Source organism: Myotis davidii, unplaced genomic scaffold (genome assembly GCF_000327345.1).
Source record: "Myotis davidii unplaced genomic scaffold, ASM32734v1 scaffold184, whole genome shotgun sequence".
Lineage (NCBI taxonomy): Eukaryota > Metazoa > Chordata > Mammalia > Chiroptera > Vespertilionidae > Myotis > Myotis davidii.
The window spans coordinates 4,768,938-4,789,141 of record NW_006297021.1 but is presented as its reverse complement, the minus strand read 5'-3'; the positions used below and the strand labels follow the sequence as shown (position 1 = coordinate 4,789,141).

Sequence of the window (20,204 nt, the reverse complement as noted above, 5' to 3'; positions counted from 1 at the left end):
CTAGCGAGAGGAAAGACGGGAACATGGTGACCACTCCAGCGATAATGTATTTTGGAGAAGTCTTCCTATTAATACGTATGTCAAGTTTCTATAAAGAGAGAATCACCTGTGGCAAGCTGTTGCATTTTGAAGCTTGCATAGTGGGACCACCATATGGGGAGCTATTTCAAGTCACAAAATCCCCTATTGAATGAGAGCCTTAGAGGGTAGGCGGGGTGCAAGCAACTCTGGGTACAAGGGAGATGAATGGCTGCTTTGCCAACGTGGGGCATGGAGAGCGAGCCAGGGGCTCAGCACTGGTTTCCTCTTTCTCTGGTGAGCAGGCTGTTTGGGGGGCAGGAAGGAGATAGAGTACAGAGGCCGATTCCTCCTGAGAGTAATGGGAGCCCATCAGCCACACGGAATGGTTATTCCAGCGCACTGTCCGGTTATACAAAACGCAATGCGATGGATGTCCTACAGGAGCATCTGCGTCTCCGCCGCCCAGGATACATGCAGACCCCTTCGTTCTGGTGCCACACTTCCATGTGCCTTTGGGTAGGTGACCTAATTCACACCGATGAGAGTCAGCCCCAGGCCCGGCCTCATGGAACCACTGAAAAAGGTGTCCACCTAGGACTGGAATTGTTCTACAGGTGGATGTAAGCCTAGAGCTGGTGGGAGAGACCGTCAGAATGGAGCCAACACAGAATGAGGCAGAGTTGACCGGTGCACCATCCCAGACCTGCGATCATGGTTGGAACACCGCAACGTAGCTCTACAAATGGTGTTTACCGCGTGTCCTAGGATGTCAGGCACTGCCCTCATTTCAGAGCAGTCTCGCCTACTGTCCTCACAGAGTGTGATGACATCTGCCATGGCCAGACTGTGTGTCCTGCTGGGGGGGTGGGGTGTGGGGTGAGACCACCGTCTCTGTACCCACAGCCCAGGCTTTCCTTCAAAGAAACCCTCCAGCTCAGGGTACTGGGCACCCGGTTTACAATCTCAAGAGTGGCCCTGGGATTCCTTCTTAGAAGAAAATACAAATGAAAGGATCAAACTGCAAGAAAAAGTAGGAATGTGCCTAGGAGTAAAAAGGGGAAGCACAAAAATGAATGAAAACTAAGCATCAGAATGAATATGGCGGATGGTAGGGTTGGTCTAAGTCTGGAGATTACCAAGTGAAAATAAGGAAATATTTGAAATTCGGTTGGGACAGAAACACACATGATCTGAAACAAGCAGAGGGACCCCAGGGGTCTTCCATCCGCTCAGATCTCCCCTGGGAGGGGGAGCCTAGAGACCGCCCAGTTCCATGCTGATAGGAATGAACAAAGGCAGGGAGGCCCCTTCGCGTTGATGAATTCTGAGGAAAGGGAAAGACTCCTCAGCTGGAGACAATACTGAAGAGCGGATTAGCCCCAAATGACTCCACTGTGTCTCTGTGGAGGGGCCCACGCGTGACCTACTCAGTGATATCCCCTCTTAGAAGACAAGCTGAAGGGTCTGCTCAGGGAGGCAGAGCAGCAACAGGACACGATGGGGCGGGGCTTGGGGACAGGGATGAGGAAGCTGCCATCTGGGCTGTGGCTCCAGAGGACCGGGGCTGCCAAGTGTGGTCAAGAGGGGTCTGGGCGACAGGGCGATGTTGGGCAGGAAAGCCGCGAGGGTTAAGCGCCTACACCTGCCCGGAGCAGAGAGGGAGGAGGCTTGAGCTCAGGATGGTCCCGGTGGAAAGGACGCTGAGGAAACGGTGACCAGTCCACTCGAAACTAATGGGAGGACTGCAGCTTCTTGTCGGGAAGATGACCCCGTAACATTGGGTCTGAGAATGACTGTGGCCCAGGCCAGCGTGCGTGCAAGCACGGGTGTGTTCGTGCGTGTGCCCATGTGTGCACGCGCACATGCCTGTGCATTGCGCATATCTGTGTACATGTGTCAATGCATGCACATACACGTGTGTGCATGTGTGTGTGTGCAGTGTGTATGTGTGCATATATGTGAATGTGTGCACGTGCGTGTGTGCTGGGGCCATGGAGAGGTTGAGGGCTGGGTCTGGCCACTCTGGTTCCTAGAGAACAGGAGGCAGGGACACGCTGCAGCAAGGAGAAGGCTGTTCAGTCTCTGAAAACCTTGCACGAAGTGCAGTCAGTCAAACAAGTACTTTCGAAAGCCAGAGACGGGAAATTGGGTAACAATGGCCTTTGCACACAACAGACTATCTGTCTGGCAATATGCTGCACACTGTACATACAGCCCCTCACTTACTCCTTCCAACCGCTGTTCCTGTTTCACAGGGAAGCAGCTGAAGTTCAGAGATGAGGTGCTCGTGAAGGGCCACATCTGTGCTACGGGCAGGAGTGAGGATCTGATTCCAAAACCTGCCTACCTAACGGACCCTCGGCTGCCCATGTGGGCGTCCCCAGAGAGCAGGCAGGTGAAGGAGGGCGTGCGAGACACACACAACCCACAGAGCAAGAGACTGCAGGGGCCCAGCCTCGCTAGAAACTCATCCCGCAGGCATGTCACGAGGGGCAACCGCGAGGTCTCCCTCTCCACGTCTTTGACTGAGGTTTCCCCTCTCCCCTGTCGCCCAGCAGCACGGGGGTGGGGTGGGGAGGTGTGGGGGGGTAGGTGTGTGTACCACAGGGAGGTCTCCCCTCTCCCTGTCTCTGACACTTGCCCAGCAGCACAGGGAAGGGGGTGAGCACCGTGGGGAGAGGGATCCTCTCTCACCCGGCTTCCCCGGTGCAGCAGGACCCTTCCCACAGGGAGGACAGGTCAGGGAAAAAGACGGCAAGTGCAGCTTCAAGGGGACTGCTTCCTGTGCCTGCTTCCCGTTGTCACCCACGTCTCACCACAGAAGAGCCTGGAAAGACCTGCCTCTCCCGGGCTGTTGTCATTAAAATACTGCTCAGAGCCCCAGTTCACCGGGCCCTGAGTACCGTGGCGCGGATGACGGTCACCGGGGGTTCGGAAAGGGGTGGAGAACGGCAGGGTGCACGGCAGCCCGACTGCCTTTCCCCGGCCGGACGGTGACCATCGCAGGGAAAAGAGGAAACAGAATCACGCAGCCCTCACACACCTTTCAATCAGTCTCATCTGCGGGGATCTGATTTTCGGGGGTGGGGGGGCAGGTAGCCCCGCATACCCGTGCTCTCGGCCTCAGTGTCCCCTACCTCCTTCGTTGTCCTTGCTGTCCGTGCAGAGGGTCTCCATGGCCACGTCGCAGCCCGCTCCTCGCCAGCCTGGCTGGCAGACGCAGTGCCAGCCGTTCTGGTCCAGCGTGCACCTGCCGTTGCTGTTGCACAGCCCGGGGCAGCCCTCTGTCAGAGAGACGGAGAAGGAGAAGGCACGGGAGTTGAGAACGGAGAGTGGCCACACCCCGGACACACAGAGAAGGGACACTGAGTGGGAACAGGCCTTTGTCAACAGCACAGGGACTGTAATTGCACACGGATAGAAACAGCAACCTTGTCCACGGAATCTCATTCTCGTCCAAGTGGCATCTTTGATTGGCCTGACCCTGAGACACCACTTACCTGGGCAGGACCGAAATATATGCAACGACCCGCTAAGTAGCTGCAGGCCAGACAGAATTAACCTCCTTTTTGTTCCCCCTTTAGCCAAGCAACAAGGCCGATGGGTTGATTGCGTGGTGCGCAACAGCATGTCCGCACGACAATTTCGGGCTCCCCGGCATAGATTTTTTAATCTGTTGTGAACAGATACTGGTCACTCCTTAGGACGCGTCTCCTTAGAGCGCCTTGTTGCTTTAAAACATTCCCTCTCGATTCAGCAGCGTGGAAGCGAGGGGCTCTGCACGATGCTGGCACGAGAACGTTAATTTTATCTGGCCCCAGAGTTGCCGTGTATTCATGTGAAATTACAGTGCGTTCAGTTAACTGCACAAAGTATAGGCCAGTCTCAGTGACTATACTTTATGCTGAGAGTACATTCCTCGTCACAGGAGAAGCAAAGCCCGGGAAATCGAAGCAGCTGAGCGTCTATTCTAACAAACATTAGGGTTCAGGCTGCATACGGATGGGACAGGACCGACAGGATTTCCAACTCAATGTGGCAGCTGTGCAGATCCGAGTACTGAGGACGGACGAAATGAAATACCATAAGGACCACAATAAAACATCGATAGACTGAACAAAAACACGGTAGTGACGTGCTTCAAGACAGAGCGCGGAGAGTGATGTCTGGTGACAATCTCCCTAAGGCTTTTATGCTGTTACCTTTATATCCTATCTTGTCTGCTTTTATGGGCAAGGAGGGAAAATTTGGGAAACGATTAAAATAATTTAATATATCCAAAAAAGCTATCATCGTTTCAGTCTAACATGACATTAAAAAAAAAAAAAGAAGAACAATTTTTGCCACTTCCTGACGATGGTATCTGGCATGCGGCCACGTGATCTGGTCATGAGGATGACGCCCAGGCAGGCCCTGGGTTCTGACCTATGGGTTTGACACGACACTGACAGAAACAAGGATCTTAATGCCCAGAAACGGGGAGAGTTAACTGGTGATAAATCGGATCTCTATGGGCAGAATTATTTATAAATTGGTATAAAATATGTCTGCGTAAAAAATACTTATTCTACCAACTAGGGTTTGTTGTGCAGCTTCTTAAAATGAGAATGCTACTCTCGGTGTGGGGAGGTGTGAGGAAACGATCTGTTTAAAGATGTTTATTTTAAGTCTGTTTAAAAAATTATTCATATAGTGGCTTCCCCTCCTCCAGTGCAAAACTGGAAAGGATCTCAAAGAGACTTTCTGCCTCCTAAGATTAGCATTAATAGAAAGCGATTCTGACAGCCTGGTGGGGTGTGGTAAAATCACTCTTATGGATACCAACAGGCCAAGATGAGATTAATTTTGCTGCTTCTTTTCTTTCAGACAATTACTGTCTGCATTTCTAGACTATTCAATACCTAAGAGGTGAACTTTATGGATGCCTTTTTTTTTAAACGGGAAAGAAAGATTGAGGTGCAGCACTGACAGGGTGTAACAGGGGTTATTAAATGAAAGCCTGGACATTGCCATGAATCTTTTCATATTCTAATGAAAAGCACGAACAAGGATTAGAAAATAGGGAATCTGAGGAGAAAGGGAAAGGGAATTTCCTCTTCGGGAAAAATGGTTTTCACCTGTTTCTACGATAACTGAAGACACGAGAATCTGCTGTTTTCTGCTCAAGCGGTGGCACTCTTTATTTTATAGAATGCACGATATTTTAGAGCTCTTAAGGGAATAACAAAGCAGATTATAATATTGAATGTATCCTGAAACATTTAGAAAAAGCCGAAGAAGTTTTCATGTAAGTATAAATGGGATTCCTCTCAACATATGTTAACCAACATCTTCAGATTGGCAATTTCTTTTTCTGTGATAAGAGAGTGGGCCATTGCGAACTTTAATTTAGAATTTAAAGCTCATTAGCTGAATTGCCAACAATGGAGATCTTAAAATAGAAACAAAAGATAAGTAAACAGAAAACAGCAAATGCACTGTTATCTTCAGTTTATTTTTTATTTTTTGCTTTTTTTTTTGGATTCTGGTGAAGGCCTTTCACATAGGAATGAAATCTGTGATAACCCAAAATTATAAAAATGAGACACAGACATTTAAGTCTCACTACTGAAAATTCAAGGCATTTCACATAATTAAGCCTCACTCATAATTCACAAAAAACTACGCATGAAAACCAACCTATTTTCATAGCTAGTGCAATCGGATACATGGTTCTATAGATAGATATGGAGAAACGTGAATAAAGAGCAAGCATACAGTACCTTTGACTATCTTATCCAAATAGTGAGCTGGAGAAATTAAAAAGGAGAAAAGAACAGATAGACAATTCAGAAGTGTCACATGGGACAAGGAAATTTTCAGAATTTACATGCAAATCGAGTCGCGGCGGCTGACACGAGACTCACATCACACGACAGATGCACCTCAGAGCTTTTCAAAACGCAACCGATTTGTGTGTGAGCCAACGCGGTCATGGCTGTGGGGACGCCCAGCATTGAAAGCAGCATGTTCAGGTCAGCGACCACCTCCTTCCCAGGCCGCTAAGAACGCGCCCCCCACCCCAAGAATTGATACAAGTGGCCTCCATTCTTTAGTGCTAGAGAATTTTGGAAATTTATAACGATGAGATCTACAAATAATCAAACTTAAATTTTTTTTTTTTGGGGGGGAGGTTTGAGAAAAGACTTTTGTGTTTTAAAAGTCTGTTTTGAACAGAGTAGTCGCATAAGGGTTCCACAGGGGGGAGACCACAGCCTGGGAGGGACTGTATCTGCGGCTCTGAGCTTCCCCACCCGAGACAAACCCAAACAAGTCCTGCTTCGCGCAACTTCTCTCTCCAGTTGCTTGCGTATTTACAAACTGTTGAACTATCATGGTTAATCAATAAGCAAAAATAAGTTGAGAATCCTTGAGCAAATGGAGATGTAATCTATCATCAAAAAGGTAAGTTGTGTAGAAAATGATTACTCAGTGGCCTCAACTCCATGGCAGGTGGGCAGTAATGTGCCACCTGGACGGTCCATTGGGAGGTGTGCTAAGACCGTTTCTTCTCGAGGGAGCAGGCTCCGTTTCTCACACAAGCTTCGCAGAAACAGCCGGACGGAGGCTGTCTTTTCCATCGCTGTCCACCGCCTCTCGCACGAGGTTACAACTAGCCCGCACCTTTCTCTGGAAGAGGCACGGATACCTCTCTCCCCTCAATGTAGAGATCCAGCATATTCTTTTAAAAAATATATTTATTGATTTCAGAGAGGAAGGGAGAGGGAGAGAGAGAGATAGAAACATCAATGATGAGAGAGAATCATCGATCGGCTGTCTATTGCACGCCCCCTACTGGGGATTGAGCCTGCAACCCGGCATGTGCCCTTGACCAGAATCGAACCCGGAACCCTTCAGTCTGCAGGCCGATGCTCTATCCACTAAGCCAAACCGGCTTGGGCCAACATATTCTTAATAAGCCCCAAATCTTCTTGTTTTGTCAAAATTCATGCATCTTTAATGACCTAAAATTGCTTTTCAAAGACACGCCTGTGGACTGTTTTTCTTACTGACACATGCACGTGTAGCAGGACTCTTCCACGAAGGATTTAAACTAGGACTTGCGGCTGAGCCTCCCAAGTCTGCTGGTTCTGTCATGTGTGTAAGCGAAACCGTAAGTGGTTCTGACACATCTGTACCGCGTGTGTGAGAGGCTGCTGCATGCTGCCACCGGAGTCCATTAGCGGCTCCTGAACTGCGGGAAACAGGAGTGCATGTAGCACTAATTGGCAGGAGATTCAGGTGGGGAAGAGCAGTGAGAGTCAGGCACCACTCTGAAATTCTAATTTCATAAAGATACTTCCATTTTCAAACATTACAATACAAATGTATCATTGAATAACATCATCCATAGAGTTTCTGAATAATTCATTCTGTACATGACGTAATCTACTAGAGCCCCTTAATAGCTCCCTGAAAATCCCGATTTGGATGCAGTAGGATTTCTGAGGGAATTCTTAGTTCATAGCATTAATAACACCGATTGTAGTTTGAGAGTAAGCCTTTTGCTTTCACACCAGGTCCACGCCAGTTAACACAACCAAACTGAGGAATGCAATGAACTCTGGCCGGGATTAATAGTTTTAATGTCGGAATAAATTATTTCTCATCAAGCTAATCCCATTACGTTAGCGAACAGAATCAATTATGCAGAACTGTGGATTGCAAAACAGTGGTAAGGGTAAGTCTGTCATGGAGCCTAGAGAACAGCAAAAGTGAAACTGAAATGAGAAAATACATTTAAAATATACGGGAGGTCAAAATGTACGGAACACTTTAAATGTGAAAAGTAAGTAGCACAAGTTTTGCAAAAACTTAAACATCGGCCATAAGAAAATATATGTACTGAGCAAAAGAGAGCAAAGTTTGGCATTTGCATTTTACATCAGAGGCAACAATGATGAGGCTGAGAGTTTAAAGCTAAGAAAAAGGGCAAACCACCACCACAAACTTGGCCTTGAAGAGTAACACTTCTGACAACACCACAAAAGCCTGGCTCCAAATAATAAAGGCGTTTAAGGGAGATGTTGACATCCGAGGTTCAAATAATGATTAGAAATGATCATCGCAACAATACAAACACCCCTTTCAAGCCACTACAGGAGACAATCAGAAAAATGCAGGCAAGCTGTCAGAAGCCATTAAGCACAATAATCATAAATACAGTGTATTTAAAAATTAAGATGCCTGACCAGTGCTGAAATGCACATTAAATTGCCACAGAAATTACAGACACTGAAGTAGAGTCATGCCTACTCGGTCTACTAAGAAGTTTTCAATTTGTTTTACAGAAGAAAACTCCTATAAAATGAGTGCTAGACATGGGAATTGGAGCCTCTAAGAGACGATTCTCCAGGAAAATGCTGTATTCCTGACACCCTTCCCCTGGACTTCTGCTTATGTGTCTTTGAGGAAGACCCACGGGGAACACAGAGGGCAGCATTCCCGTGTTTCCTGTAAGATAGTGATTCTTGACCTCTTTGGGGTGTCAGATCTGAGGAAAGTGGAGGAACTCATGGATTCTCCCCCAGAAAAAAGGCACACATGCTCACAAACACAAAATGCGGCCCGTGGTCTCAGCGCCTCCAGGAGCTCTCGGTCCACTCTGGCCGACTCTGAACACCTGGCTGATGCATGAACGAGCCCACATCTCCAGCTCCGGCCAGTAGGTCTCCTCCTCTGGTTCAACCAGCCCAGACTTACCAGGAATTTAGCAGCTATTTCTCTCCCTGAAGCCACAGGGTAGCACACCCATCTTTTAGGTGCCATCTTCGTGGCAGGGGGCTCTCCCTTAAATGGCGTAACGCAGGTGTGTTTTAAATGCCAGGTGTGTTTTAAAATCTGGGCCTCCATCATCTCTCTCTCTCAAAATACACTCAGATACACAGTCCTCCCTGAGTACAGAATCTAAGCCCAGGCACTGGACGTCCTCGGTCTACCTGCTGTCCAGGTAGGTAACGACTCAGTCATCTTTTCGATGTGGGACAAAAGTTCGGATCATCAAAAATGTTACTTATTGTGTTTCCTCCTTTGCATTCTGGGGAAGACTGGTTGGGGTGGACACAAAACGACTTTCTCTTGTCTGTCCCCTTAGTCACAGACGGGAATTCTAAGGTCCCTTAGGAGGGACCTTGCTCTGACATTGTCTCTTTGTGCCACTTTTATCCCGAATATGTGGATTCGGGAGGAACAGCATCTCTTTGGAAATTCTACCTACATCTTGGTGCCTCATTTGCTTCTCTCTCAAAATTGTGGGCAGCCCTCCCTCCTTTTCCTCCAGTTACCGGACTCCCCCTATTCCCCTGAGTACTTTTCATGGGTGGATCCCAGGAATATGAACACCAGGTTAGGTGTAAAAAGAGAGGAGAGTCAAGAACGAGTTGTGGTCATTTCATTGAAGAGATTCCATGACAATATCTGGCTTCAGAATGGACAGGCACGTGGGACCGATGTGTAAACCTTCTCCACTGGAAATGAAAACTCTGTGGCCATGCTAGCCACAGTAGTTTCACTGCCTGGCTCAGCAGGGGAATGTCTTACTGTCTGCTGAATAAAATGATCACATGTACAGTATTATTATGGTGGTGCTAGTATGTCTTACATAGGTTTGCAGCTTCTGAAGGAATCCTATGAATGATACACGGCTACCTTTTAAGGAAGAAGCAAATATGAGTAGTACCCCATTTACAACACCCTCCTCTCTCCTTGGTCCATCGGTTCCTCTTCCCTCACCCCATCCCTCCATCCCGATAGGCAGTGGCATCAACTGTAACTACCATTTCCTGCCTGTTACTATGTGCTGGAAACGATGCTAAGCTGACTTAACTTTCACCTCTCCCTGGTGACCCAGACACTGTTAGTATCTTCTTTACTTCCCAGATGAAGAAACGGAGGCACATGAAGTTAAATAACACTCTCAAGGTCAAAATCATAACAAGTGACAAAGCCCAAATTCCACCCAGGGAGTCTGAGGCCAGAGCCCACATACTTAGTAAATGAGCCACACTGATGATTCAGAAGAACCGTGCACATGCGTGAGGTTGTCAGAAGCATCATGTCTGTTTGGATTGGTCAGTAAACTTACTTGAATGAAAAAATAAGACAAAAATATAGAAATTCTTAATTCAACATTGACACCTAAAGGGAGAGAGGCCAGGACATAAAATTAAAATCCAAACTAACCTGAAATATTAATCCGTTGACACAGCCTCATAAGTCAGAGTAAATCTACCTTTTGTAGACCTAAGAAAGCTCCCTAAGAACTGCTGTAACCTGTCCTAAGAGCCCACAGTATGGAAAACCAATTGGCAAGATGCTAAAACTGAGGGGTAACAGCAGGAAAAAGAAAAACAAATGAGTCTGAAAAATCAAAGAAGACAAGCAGCTCAGTGCGTGGATGAAGGTTGTGCGAGCGGCGAGCAACAGCTGCCGAGAAGTCCCAAAGAAGGCTGCTCCCTTACAATGGGGACAAAGGAACGTGTGTGCCTGCTTGGGGAGGGCCTGGGCCATGGGGCGGTGGGTACGGAAAAGGCTTAATTCCAAGTTTGCTTTCCTTTTGCTCTCAAACTGATGCTTAAAAACACGGAGAAGAAACACAGGCCAGCCAAGCTGGTTATATGCACTGAGGCAGCTCACAAAGGGAAAGTACAGATCCTTGGCCGGTGTTTACGTAGTTGCTGGTGTGTGTAGTCATGAACGATGAGCATTGCTTCTGCCCTTGACAATGTGCTTGGTTAGAGCCTATTAAATAGTCCAGTCCAGTCCACCGGGCTCCTGACCTGACTCCCAGGGCCTGAGGACCTCTCTCAGTTTCGTAAAACAAGAAAGTCTTAGAGGCCCACCTTCGAAAGAGGATAATCCAGTCAGAGACGCGCATAGTGAAATACAGACACATTCTCCACTCTCGCGATGACCGAACATCCTCGGAGTCCGGGGCACATTTTATTTCGCAGTGCGCGTCTCCTAATACTTTATGACGCAGCCTTTAGAAAGTGATTCACATTAATATCTCACTAAAGCCATAAGTAGGTGTCACTCTCAGATGATTCACATGCCAGTTCCTGTAGAATGACAGGAAAGCTACCGTCTGAGAATATGTGCACATTAAACCTATTTATTCCCATCAGCAGCTGTCTACATCAGCAAGCGGGAGGCATACCCTTTGATTTGATGATCCTTAATTGGTACGCCCTGCACTGTTTTATTACTGATTACTCTGTCATAAAGGATGATGACCCTGACATAATTTTGAACATCATAAGACAATTTACTCAATTTGAAGGGTTCTCTCTCTCTCTCTCTCTCTCTCTCTCTCTCTCTCTCTCATCCTCATTCTAAGATTAGGACAAAACATTGCAAATATTTTATCCTACTTAGGAGAGTCCATTAATTTGAATTTTATCACCTAGTGAGACTGGGCCAGCGGAGAATAACTGTGTGTGTGTGTCCACGTGAGCATGCGTCATAGAAAGAGCTTTTGCGCTTTCGACATTGCCAACACTTTTGAAAACCTGCTTCAAAGAAACTGTTTTTGAAAGTTTGCAGATTTGATTCCTTTTATCGTTCGGAAATTTGGTGTAAAAATCATCTGTACAAGTACCTTGCTTCTTACACACACCCACCCAAGCAAAACACCACACTTCAGCTGGGAGCATTATTTATACGAAGATGTTCTAAAACAGTGAAATAGTATTTTTCCTGCGTGAAGTCAGCCCTGTAATATCTGCATTCAAGGGAAAAGGTGCTCTGAGATAAACCAAATTTGGTGAAGTCAGCAGTGCTGAAAAGTGCCATTATAAGCGATAGAGCTTTGAACAGACAGCGGGTAGAACACTGTTTGGTAGTTTCCTCCTGTTTAGAATTTCACGCCTGGCTGTGGCCCGCATCTACATAATGGGAGTAACAGGGGACACGGGGTAGGGGGTGGGGGGGCGGCACGCTGTGGATGCTGGCGCCTGTGCACCTGTGTGGGGAGGACTATTGTTCGCCGTGTGATACAGTCTTTGCACATGGCATGATTTGTTACATTGGACCACACACGGAAACATGTTAGTAAACCACGTCTCCTTTAGATTTTTACTTCTTTTTAAAAAAGGTTTTTATTGATTTTAGAGGGAGAGGAAGGTGGGGGCTGATTTGAGAGAGAGAGGAAAAGAGAGAGAGAGAGAGAGAGAGAGAGAGAGAGAGAGAGAGAGAGATCTGCACGGGCACGCCCTACTGGGGATAGAGCCCACATGGCGGGCATGGGCCCTGACCAGGAATCTAACTGGCGACAGGATGATCCTCAATCACCTGAACCACGCCGGCTAGGCCTAGATTTTTACTTCCTGTTTGAATTCAATGAATGGCATAAGCAAAATCACCTTTAGTGATTTAGTCTAGGACTTCCTAGACTAAAAAGAAAGATATATTTCAGCCCTCTGATTTGGGAATGAAACTATCCAGAAGTAGTTCTGAACATGAATAAGCAAAAATTATAACAAGTATTTTTGAGACTAAATGACTATTTGGGTCTTTGGCATTTTGATACAATAAACTTGGTTCTGACAACTAGTGAACTGGTCACTGAGCAGTACTGGTAAGTCTAATGGCAGGAAACCATAAAAATGATATACTGATTAGGTCAATATCAATGAGTAGAATTTCTCATCTATCATCACTATTTTTGGGTTTTCATAATATTTGACATTTAAGAAAAATGTGTAGAATTAAGACGTATAAATAAGTATGTAAAATGTACTGGGGTCTTTCTTTTGCTAGTTTTCTTGACATCAGGGAAAATAAGGAACAACAGTGGACAGTCCTTTGAACTCACCTCTGATAAACTAATTTATTTCGGAAAAACCAATAAATGGCTCCTTTCAAAGGTGAGTCAGAGAGAGGGAATTTTTCTGTATTTGTGGGTGAGAGTGCTCAGATGTTGGGCAGCTGTATTGGGGCACTAAGCCCTCCTGAGCCCTTTTCATGAACTGAGACTGGTTCTACAGTCATCTGTCCACTTGCTGTGTTTTCCACGGCTGATGTCTGTACATGGTATTTGGTCTACTCATTTCAGCTGATGAAAAAACTGGAGGTAAATTTAAATGTTAGAGGGTGCTATGTTGAGTTTTCAATAACTACTTTACACTTTTCTTAAATCCTTCACAGTAGAAATGGACTTTCCTGGAACGCTTTTTTGTTGCTGTTATAATTGTTATTTTTATTTTGGCAAACTATATGTCCTGTCATCAGTTATAATTCAAACTTCCCTGAATAAAAAATGACATCTCAATTTATAAAGACATCATCACCATCATTATTAATGCGTCTACTTCTGACAATTCAATCTTTTCGTGACAGAAACATCGATATTACTTTCTCTTTATCACAGGGAAAATTTAAACTTCACCGATTCCACTACGCACACCCACACTACACAACTGGGAAGTACTTCGGGAGGCGACAGTGCCTAGTGCTTAAGAGTATGGGCTCGGGAATTGTTCACGTGGGTTGGGTTCTGGTTCTGTTACCTCCTAGCTGAGCCTGGGTTCCCTCACTGGAGTTTTTAGTAACTCCCACCTGCCAAGGTTGCTGGGAGCATTTAGGAAGATAATGTCAGCAGAGGAATTCTGCTTTGTGCCTCAGCACATAGTAAACACTCAATAAATATCAGGTACCATTAATTCATCGTGTCAACAAAGGGAGTTTAAAACGTTGCAGACTCATGAAGTAGCTGGTGTCTTTTAGGAGACTCTGAAACCAGGAAGGAAGCCGGCTTTAAGCAAAGGAGCGTGGCACTGCCAGCGATGGCCTCCCTGAGCCATGAGGTGCGCTCTGCCCCAATCAGGCCGGGGGTACCCCCTTTGCTGCGCCTCCTCAAGGTACCCTCCCTTTCATGGGAACCCTGTTTACATGAACCAGCTAGCGCCCATAGTGGGGACACCTCCCCTTTTGTGGGGGAAGTTTTCTCATTCCCCCTCTCACAGAAGCCTCTGCTGGTGCTTACGCACTATTCCCAATCAGAGCGCGATTCCACTTGGGCAGGGAATAAAGAACCATGGTGAGGTGAAGGGATGGGGAAGTGTGGATCGGTAGTTATTAAAAAAAGGCCCAGTACATGGGGAATATAGGCAATAACACTGTCATAACGAGGCACGGGGCCAGGTGGGAATATATCAGGGGAACGCTGTGTAAAGTATGTGATTGTCTGACCACTAGGAAACTAATGCAAAAGGATACTGAATGTAAAAGGTAATGGAAAAATTCAAAACAAAACTTTAATTAAAGAAAGGAACACGTCACGACTTGTTCTTCCATCATTTGTGTCCCCTCCTTAGTAATCCTATTTGGGCAGGGCACACTAATACTTTCTAAGGAGGTGTACGTATCTGTGTCAATACTCATTCAATCTGCCCCGGACTTAGAAACACAAGTCACTTTTACAGTAACTGCTTTAGAGCTCAGACATCAACACAGCACACTTTACATGCGTAGTTCTGTCCCTACATTGCCATCCTGCCGAACATGTTCGTTCTGGAATGGACTGAGCAGGAGCGGTGGGATACAAATGGCTAACTTTTGTAGCGGAAGGGTGTGTGTGTGTGTGTGTGTGTGTGTGTGTGAGAGAGAGAGAGAGAGAGAGAGAGAGAGAGAGAGAGAGATCATTCCTAAATCCAGGAGGGAACCCGCACTCCACTCAGAGAACTTTCCTGGTAATGCCAGTATGTGCAGCCAGGACTGCCCATCCAGGCTGTTACCAGGCACCCACATGCACCACAGTTCAGGGAGAATGCACCGGGCCGGAAGGAGTTAGGGGCCATGCAGTAGCCCCCTGAGATAGAGGGCAGGGAGTTAGGGGCCATGCAGTAGCCCCCGAGACAGAGGGCAGGAAGGAGTTAGGGGCCATGTAGTAGCCCCCGAGATAGAGGGCAGGAAGGAGTTAGGGGCTGTGCAGTAGCCCCCGAGACAGAGGGCAGGAAGGAGTTAGGGGCTGTGCAGCAGCCCCTGACATGACATAGTTTCCTCCTTGCTTTGATGGCAGCGGCCGGGTGAGGTGCCCTTGCGCACGCCGATGCATTGGGATGGATCACTCCCAGGCCCAGTCACCACTACAGGGACTCGTCGAAAAGCCAGGAGTTGAGTGTCTGTAAAAAGCACTACTTTACACTTCCTTGTTCACGTGGGGACTAATTAACGAATACCTGATGCCACCCGTGCACAATTAGATCACTTATGTTTAACCACATGCTTTCCATGCATACATCTATAAATATTAATTCTGGAAAGAATGATCACCATTCGGCACCATAACAATTAAACAGCTGTAACCTGTCTCCTGAGTTAAGTGACGGAGCTGCAGGCGAGCTCTGCAAGCAGATGGTCTTACCCACCCAGGCTTCGTGTTAAAGACTTGGAAAAAACAAGAAAAGAGGTGTTGACAAATCAGAAGAAGTAGGCATAGTTTTTATGCAAATCGGTCCATTTGCAATGTAGATTACCCTGAAAACTAATTTGGTGGCTAGGAAAAAAACAACACTAGGCTCCATTGTTAAAGGAAGACACTGTATTACATTGGGATATGGTAGGTTCCCCACCAACATAATTATTTCCTAATTTCATTCAACCAACAGGGCTTAATGGAAAAGCAGTGACTGCTCCTCAATTTATCCAAGCCACACGTCTGTTAAACCCCAGAAATAGTAGCCAGATTCCAGACAGCTGTTCCCCAGCTCACAGAGTCCCTCAGAGGAGAGGGAGGGTCAACGACCCCGTTGTGAGGAGGGGCAATAGAGACGGCTCTTCTCACTGGTCATCAGAGCAGAGAGGATGTTAAATGTGAACGGGCAGAGGAGCCGTAGCGTTTGTATGGACTAACACCATAACCAAATTGTATTTCCAAAACAGGTGGGGGGGGGGATTGTTTTAAGATGAAAAGAGGCAATTTTCAACTTCATGTTCAAGAAAAAAACAGAGATCTACTCCACCACTGAGAGGATACTAATGTGCCTGTGGGAAGGAATCATCATCGTCCTTGAAACTGTGGGCGCATTTCCTCCCCCTGACATGGAACCCCATGCAGAGTCCTGCCTCTTCCTTTACCCCACGAGGGGAACAGGGATTTCTGCGTGTGATGAACACGGCTTAACATGCACATGAACACTGCACTAGGTCTCAGCTGCCTGGCCGAGTTTTGGGAAGAATGTGACCTATTCACAGGCTGGCACTAGGCACACCGGTCTCTCCCTGGCTAACACTGTCAAGTAGCGGACAGCATACTGGCGCCTGGTTCACTCCCAAACGCCTGGCGCCCAAACTTCTCAATCAAGGCTTCTTCCGATGAGCGTGGGGGGATGGAGAGGAGTGACTTTCATCGTTAGTTCTGGTTACGCTGTGTGTCCAGTCAATTGAGCTTGAACACCTCCTACATTCTGGGTTTTGGTAGAAATTAAGATCGTAGGTGGTTTTTAAAAGATTCAAATCAATGAGGTGTTCCACAGCGAAAAAGATACTGGATAGTATAACAGTAAAGGTACACAATGGTGGACTTTTAATAAGACGATATAATACAGATTTGACATGTAATGTAACCGCCTTTTATTGAAATATCATGCCTCTCCATAAGTTTTTTTTTTAAATTTAAACAGACTGCAGCTGAGAAAGGAGGTTTAAGGAAGCAGAAGGGACAGCCCGGGCACAGGTATATCCACATCTTAGAAATCTGTCACGGCAGGTAACATTTTAATTCCAAGGGACAGTCACAAACACCTCCCTGGGGTAATACAGTGCATGGACTGCTTCCCTACGACACGGGGCACCTACACAGCACATTCTCTGAGAAGCTCAGACTCCCCAGAAAATGACTAAGTTCGTGGGTTTAGCAGGAAACTACCAAACCCAAGACTAGAGAGACAGGACGCAGGTTTATGCAACCTAAAGAAATGAGGAATTTTACAGTAACACCCAAGTGATCACAAAACAAAGCCAATAACCAGCACTGCCTTCTATCTTCTCCCATCTGAGAAAAATGACAGGGGCGCTCACCTCCATGTTGTTCAGAACACAGCTGCCTCGGAAGCCAGGGGGCCTGGCAGTCAGCTGGGGAGAAATCAACTTAATGTATAGCAATGACTGGGGCCGCGTTAAGCCACGGAGGAGACTGGAGAGAAAACCTGTCCGCTCACAGCCATCACCGCACAGAACTCATTCTCATGGGACAGCGCAGTGAATGTCTCCTAAAGACTCAAAGTTCTCCTCCCCGGTGACCTGGCAATCAACTCAATGGAAAGGTACCCATTAAACCCAGATGTACGCACCCACAAAATAGCTGCCTGCACTCAGAACTGAGTTGTAGAAGCCCTAAAGAAATGCCCCTTGTCTAAAGCACAGAACACATCGAACATTTCCCAAAGCAATACAATCACCACTGAAATTTACCTTAGCAACACGCAGGAGCTTTGGGCTGCTGCCAGGGCGGGAAGCCTTTCCATAGTATGACTAAGCGGCCTGAAGTACCCACGACATTCGTTAGCTACCTGTGATGTCCTCGAGTGGCGTATCAGGAGTTCAGGCTGTCTTTGCCGGCATCAGTACTTCATGTTCCCATGACTCGGGATGCACTGGGATGCGTGACGGGCGTGGCCTCACGCCCGAGGAGCTCACCTCTGTGGTACTAGTATAGGCCTGTGGCCCCCAGTTACGGGAATTCTGATGAATCCCCCCAAAACATCCACCACACGGAGGAAATGATAAGCGTGTAAATCCCTAATCAAGTCTGTTTCTGGCAGGAGAAAACGGCGTCCCTCAGGGATTTTACTCCGTGTGCGATGACAGGGAGGGTTTTCTGCAGGTAACTGGTTTCTGCACATTCTGATGTGCTCTCTCCTCCACCAGCCCCCTACTTCGTGAGCGGCTCCACAGGGCACGGGCAGAGCCTCACGTAACCTCTGACCCTTCCACGCACTCGGCCGGCCAGCGGTGGCAGGAACATCTCTCGTGGCCAGGCCAGCACAGACGGCCGTGATTCCCCACCTCACACTCACATCCAGTTACCTCGGAACTAAATGCACCCCCAGTTCCGTCTCCTCAGTGCATCCTCCAAGTGCCAGTCACCCCAGAGCCCCCCAGCCCAAGGGAAGTGTGAGGGAAAGAAACTCGAGTGGAAAGGGACAAGGCCTTCACTGATGTGCAGGTTCTCCATGAACACGGGACCGCATCACCCCCGGTCCCCCCGCGAGGCCGGAGAAGGGGCCGGTGCCGCGAGGAGCCTATAGCCAAGCTTCGCCAGGTTCAGTGAACACCCCCAAGACCGCAGGAACCAGGCAGGGGGCGCTAGAGACCCCTTTCCTATGGACTGAGTCACACGGCCAGAGGGGAGGCCCCATGCCCCCAGAAAGCCGCTGGCAGGTGTAAACGCCACCCTATGTCCACTTGGTAAAGGGAACCATAAAGCTCGAATGAAAATGCAAAAAGACAGATTTAGCATGTCCCTGTTCTATATTATTATGAATACGATCGCCAATTTAGGAACATTTCAAAAGTTACAAAAAATATTGATTTTGTAATCCAAGTGAAACTTTTATCAGAGTGTCCTGACCAAACCCCCAAACTGTCACTCACTTTTTAAATTTAACAATTAAAAGACAACCCTTTCACCATTTTCCTGAGAAAAAGAACAACAGACCAGAGTGTTCCCCTGGTATAGTTTTGATCGTTCTCTTACCCCCTATTGTTCAGTAGGAAACTCCTCAACTGTGTGTATTTCATTTTCAACCGCTAATGGCAGCATCGCAAAGCCCACAGCAACCGGTATTGAATGGAGGTGTGCTGAGTGCTGCGCGTCTAAGTTTCCTCTGAACACACAAAGCGTGCCTTTGTGATCATTAATGATCTTGTTTCCCAGTGTACTAAAGAATTAGAATAAAAACAAATAGCTAGTCTTTTGTAGCTTAAAGGAATTAGGAGTTCCCCTAGGCCAAATTTCCATTTGAATTGCCTGAAAGTACATGGAAATCAATGTAGCTCAATAAGCAACTCTGTGTTTGAGGCATTCGCAGGAGGAAATGCCACAACAGGCTGCACCTTGCTCATCACCAGGATTTTAAAAGCAGCACCTTTCCAACCCGGACCGGAACACACAGGGTGGGCAGAAGTGGGCTGACAGTGGTGAGTATGCAAAAGTTTCTTCCTGTATCACTTATTAATTATTGTATTATTTTCTATACAAACAATGGTAATCCTACTTTTGTCCACCCCTGTATGATTTATGAGAAGAAAATATGAACACCCTAATAAAAGTATCAGGAACCCTGCCCAGCTGGCTCAGTGGCTGAGCACTGACCTATGAACCAGGAGGTCACGGTTTGATTCCTGGCCAGGGCACATGCCCGGGTTGTGGCTCCCCCCTCGGGGCTGGCGGGGGGGGGCGTGCAGGAGGCAGCCGATCCCTGAGTCTCTCTCGTCATGGATGTTTCTCTCTCTCTCTCCTTCTCCCTTCCTCTCTGAAACCAATAAAAATATATATAAAAAATAAAACATCAGGACCCAATCCTTTCCGATAGATGGTGTGTTCAGGGAATACTCTAAATTCATAACCTGTTTTAGCATCAAAATCCTTACGGTTTCATGAAAAGCGTAAACAGCTACGAAGACAGGAAGATGACTGATGACGAATATCCTTTGCTTTCTATTAGGAACGTTGGTGTGCTTCTAACTGTTTAATTTCTCCTTTATCTCTCTTTCAATTAAGCTCCCTGGTTGTATTCAGTGAGCTGGCACATCATATGGAATGAGAAAAAAAAGCCTGGCTGGTTTATGAGTGTTCTCTCACAAAGTGGCAGCTCCTTCCAGCCAGACGCCTGCGTGCTGAAATAGAGGAAATGCACAGCGCAGTGACCGTCGGGATGAGGACACTCAGATCCCTGGGCTGTCTAATCAGAGCCCTTTGAAGGCCACCTGGCACTGGCCCCTCCGGGTCGCAGTGGACAGGTACCCAGGCATGTCCAGGTCAGTGGTCGCCAACCTTTTGGACCTCACAGACCACCAGTTGGCGACCGCTGGTCCAGGGGACCACCAGTGGGACCTCGGCCTGCCCAAATCTGGAGCGATACTTCTAATCGTATTAAAGAGCAACAACAATGCTTTAAAGGTTCTCTACATCTTTAAAAGGG

General features: G+C 47.2%; 1 protein-coding gene across 1 annotated transcript in view; it reads right to left on the bottom strand.

Annotated features, from left to right (window-relative positions):
- Positions 1 to 20,204, bottom strand: part of TENM3 (teneurin transmembrane protein 3) — a 420,001-nt gene that overhangs the window by 65,319 nt on the left and 334,478 nt on the right. Inside the window, exons 12-14 of the mRNA XM_015569744.1 lie at positions 5,784 to 5,810; positions 4,224 to 4,241; positions 3,159 to 3,305 (exon numbers count right to left, since the gene is read on the bottom strand). Coding sequence (XP_015425230.1) covers positions 3,159 to 3,305; positions 4,224 to 4,241; positions 5,784 to 5,810 — 192 coding nt within the window. The remainder of the gene's footprint in view (positions 1 to 3,158; positions 3,306 to 4,223; positions 4,242 to 5,783; positions 5,811 to 20,204) is intronic.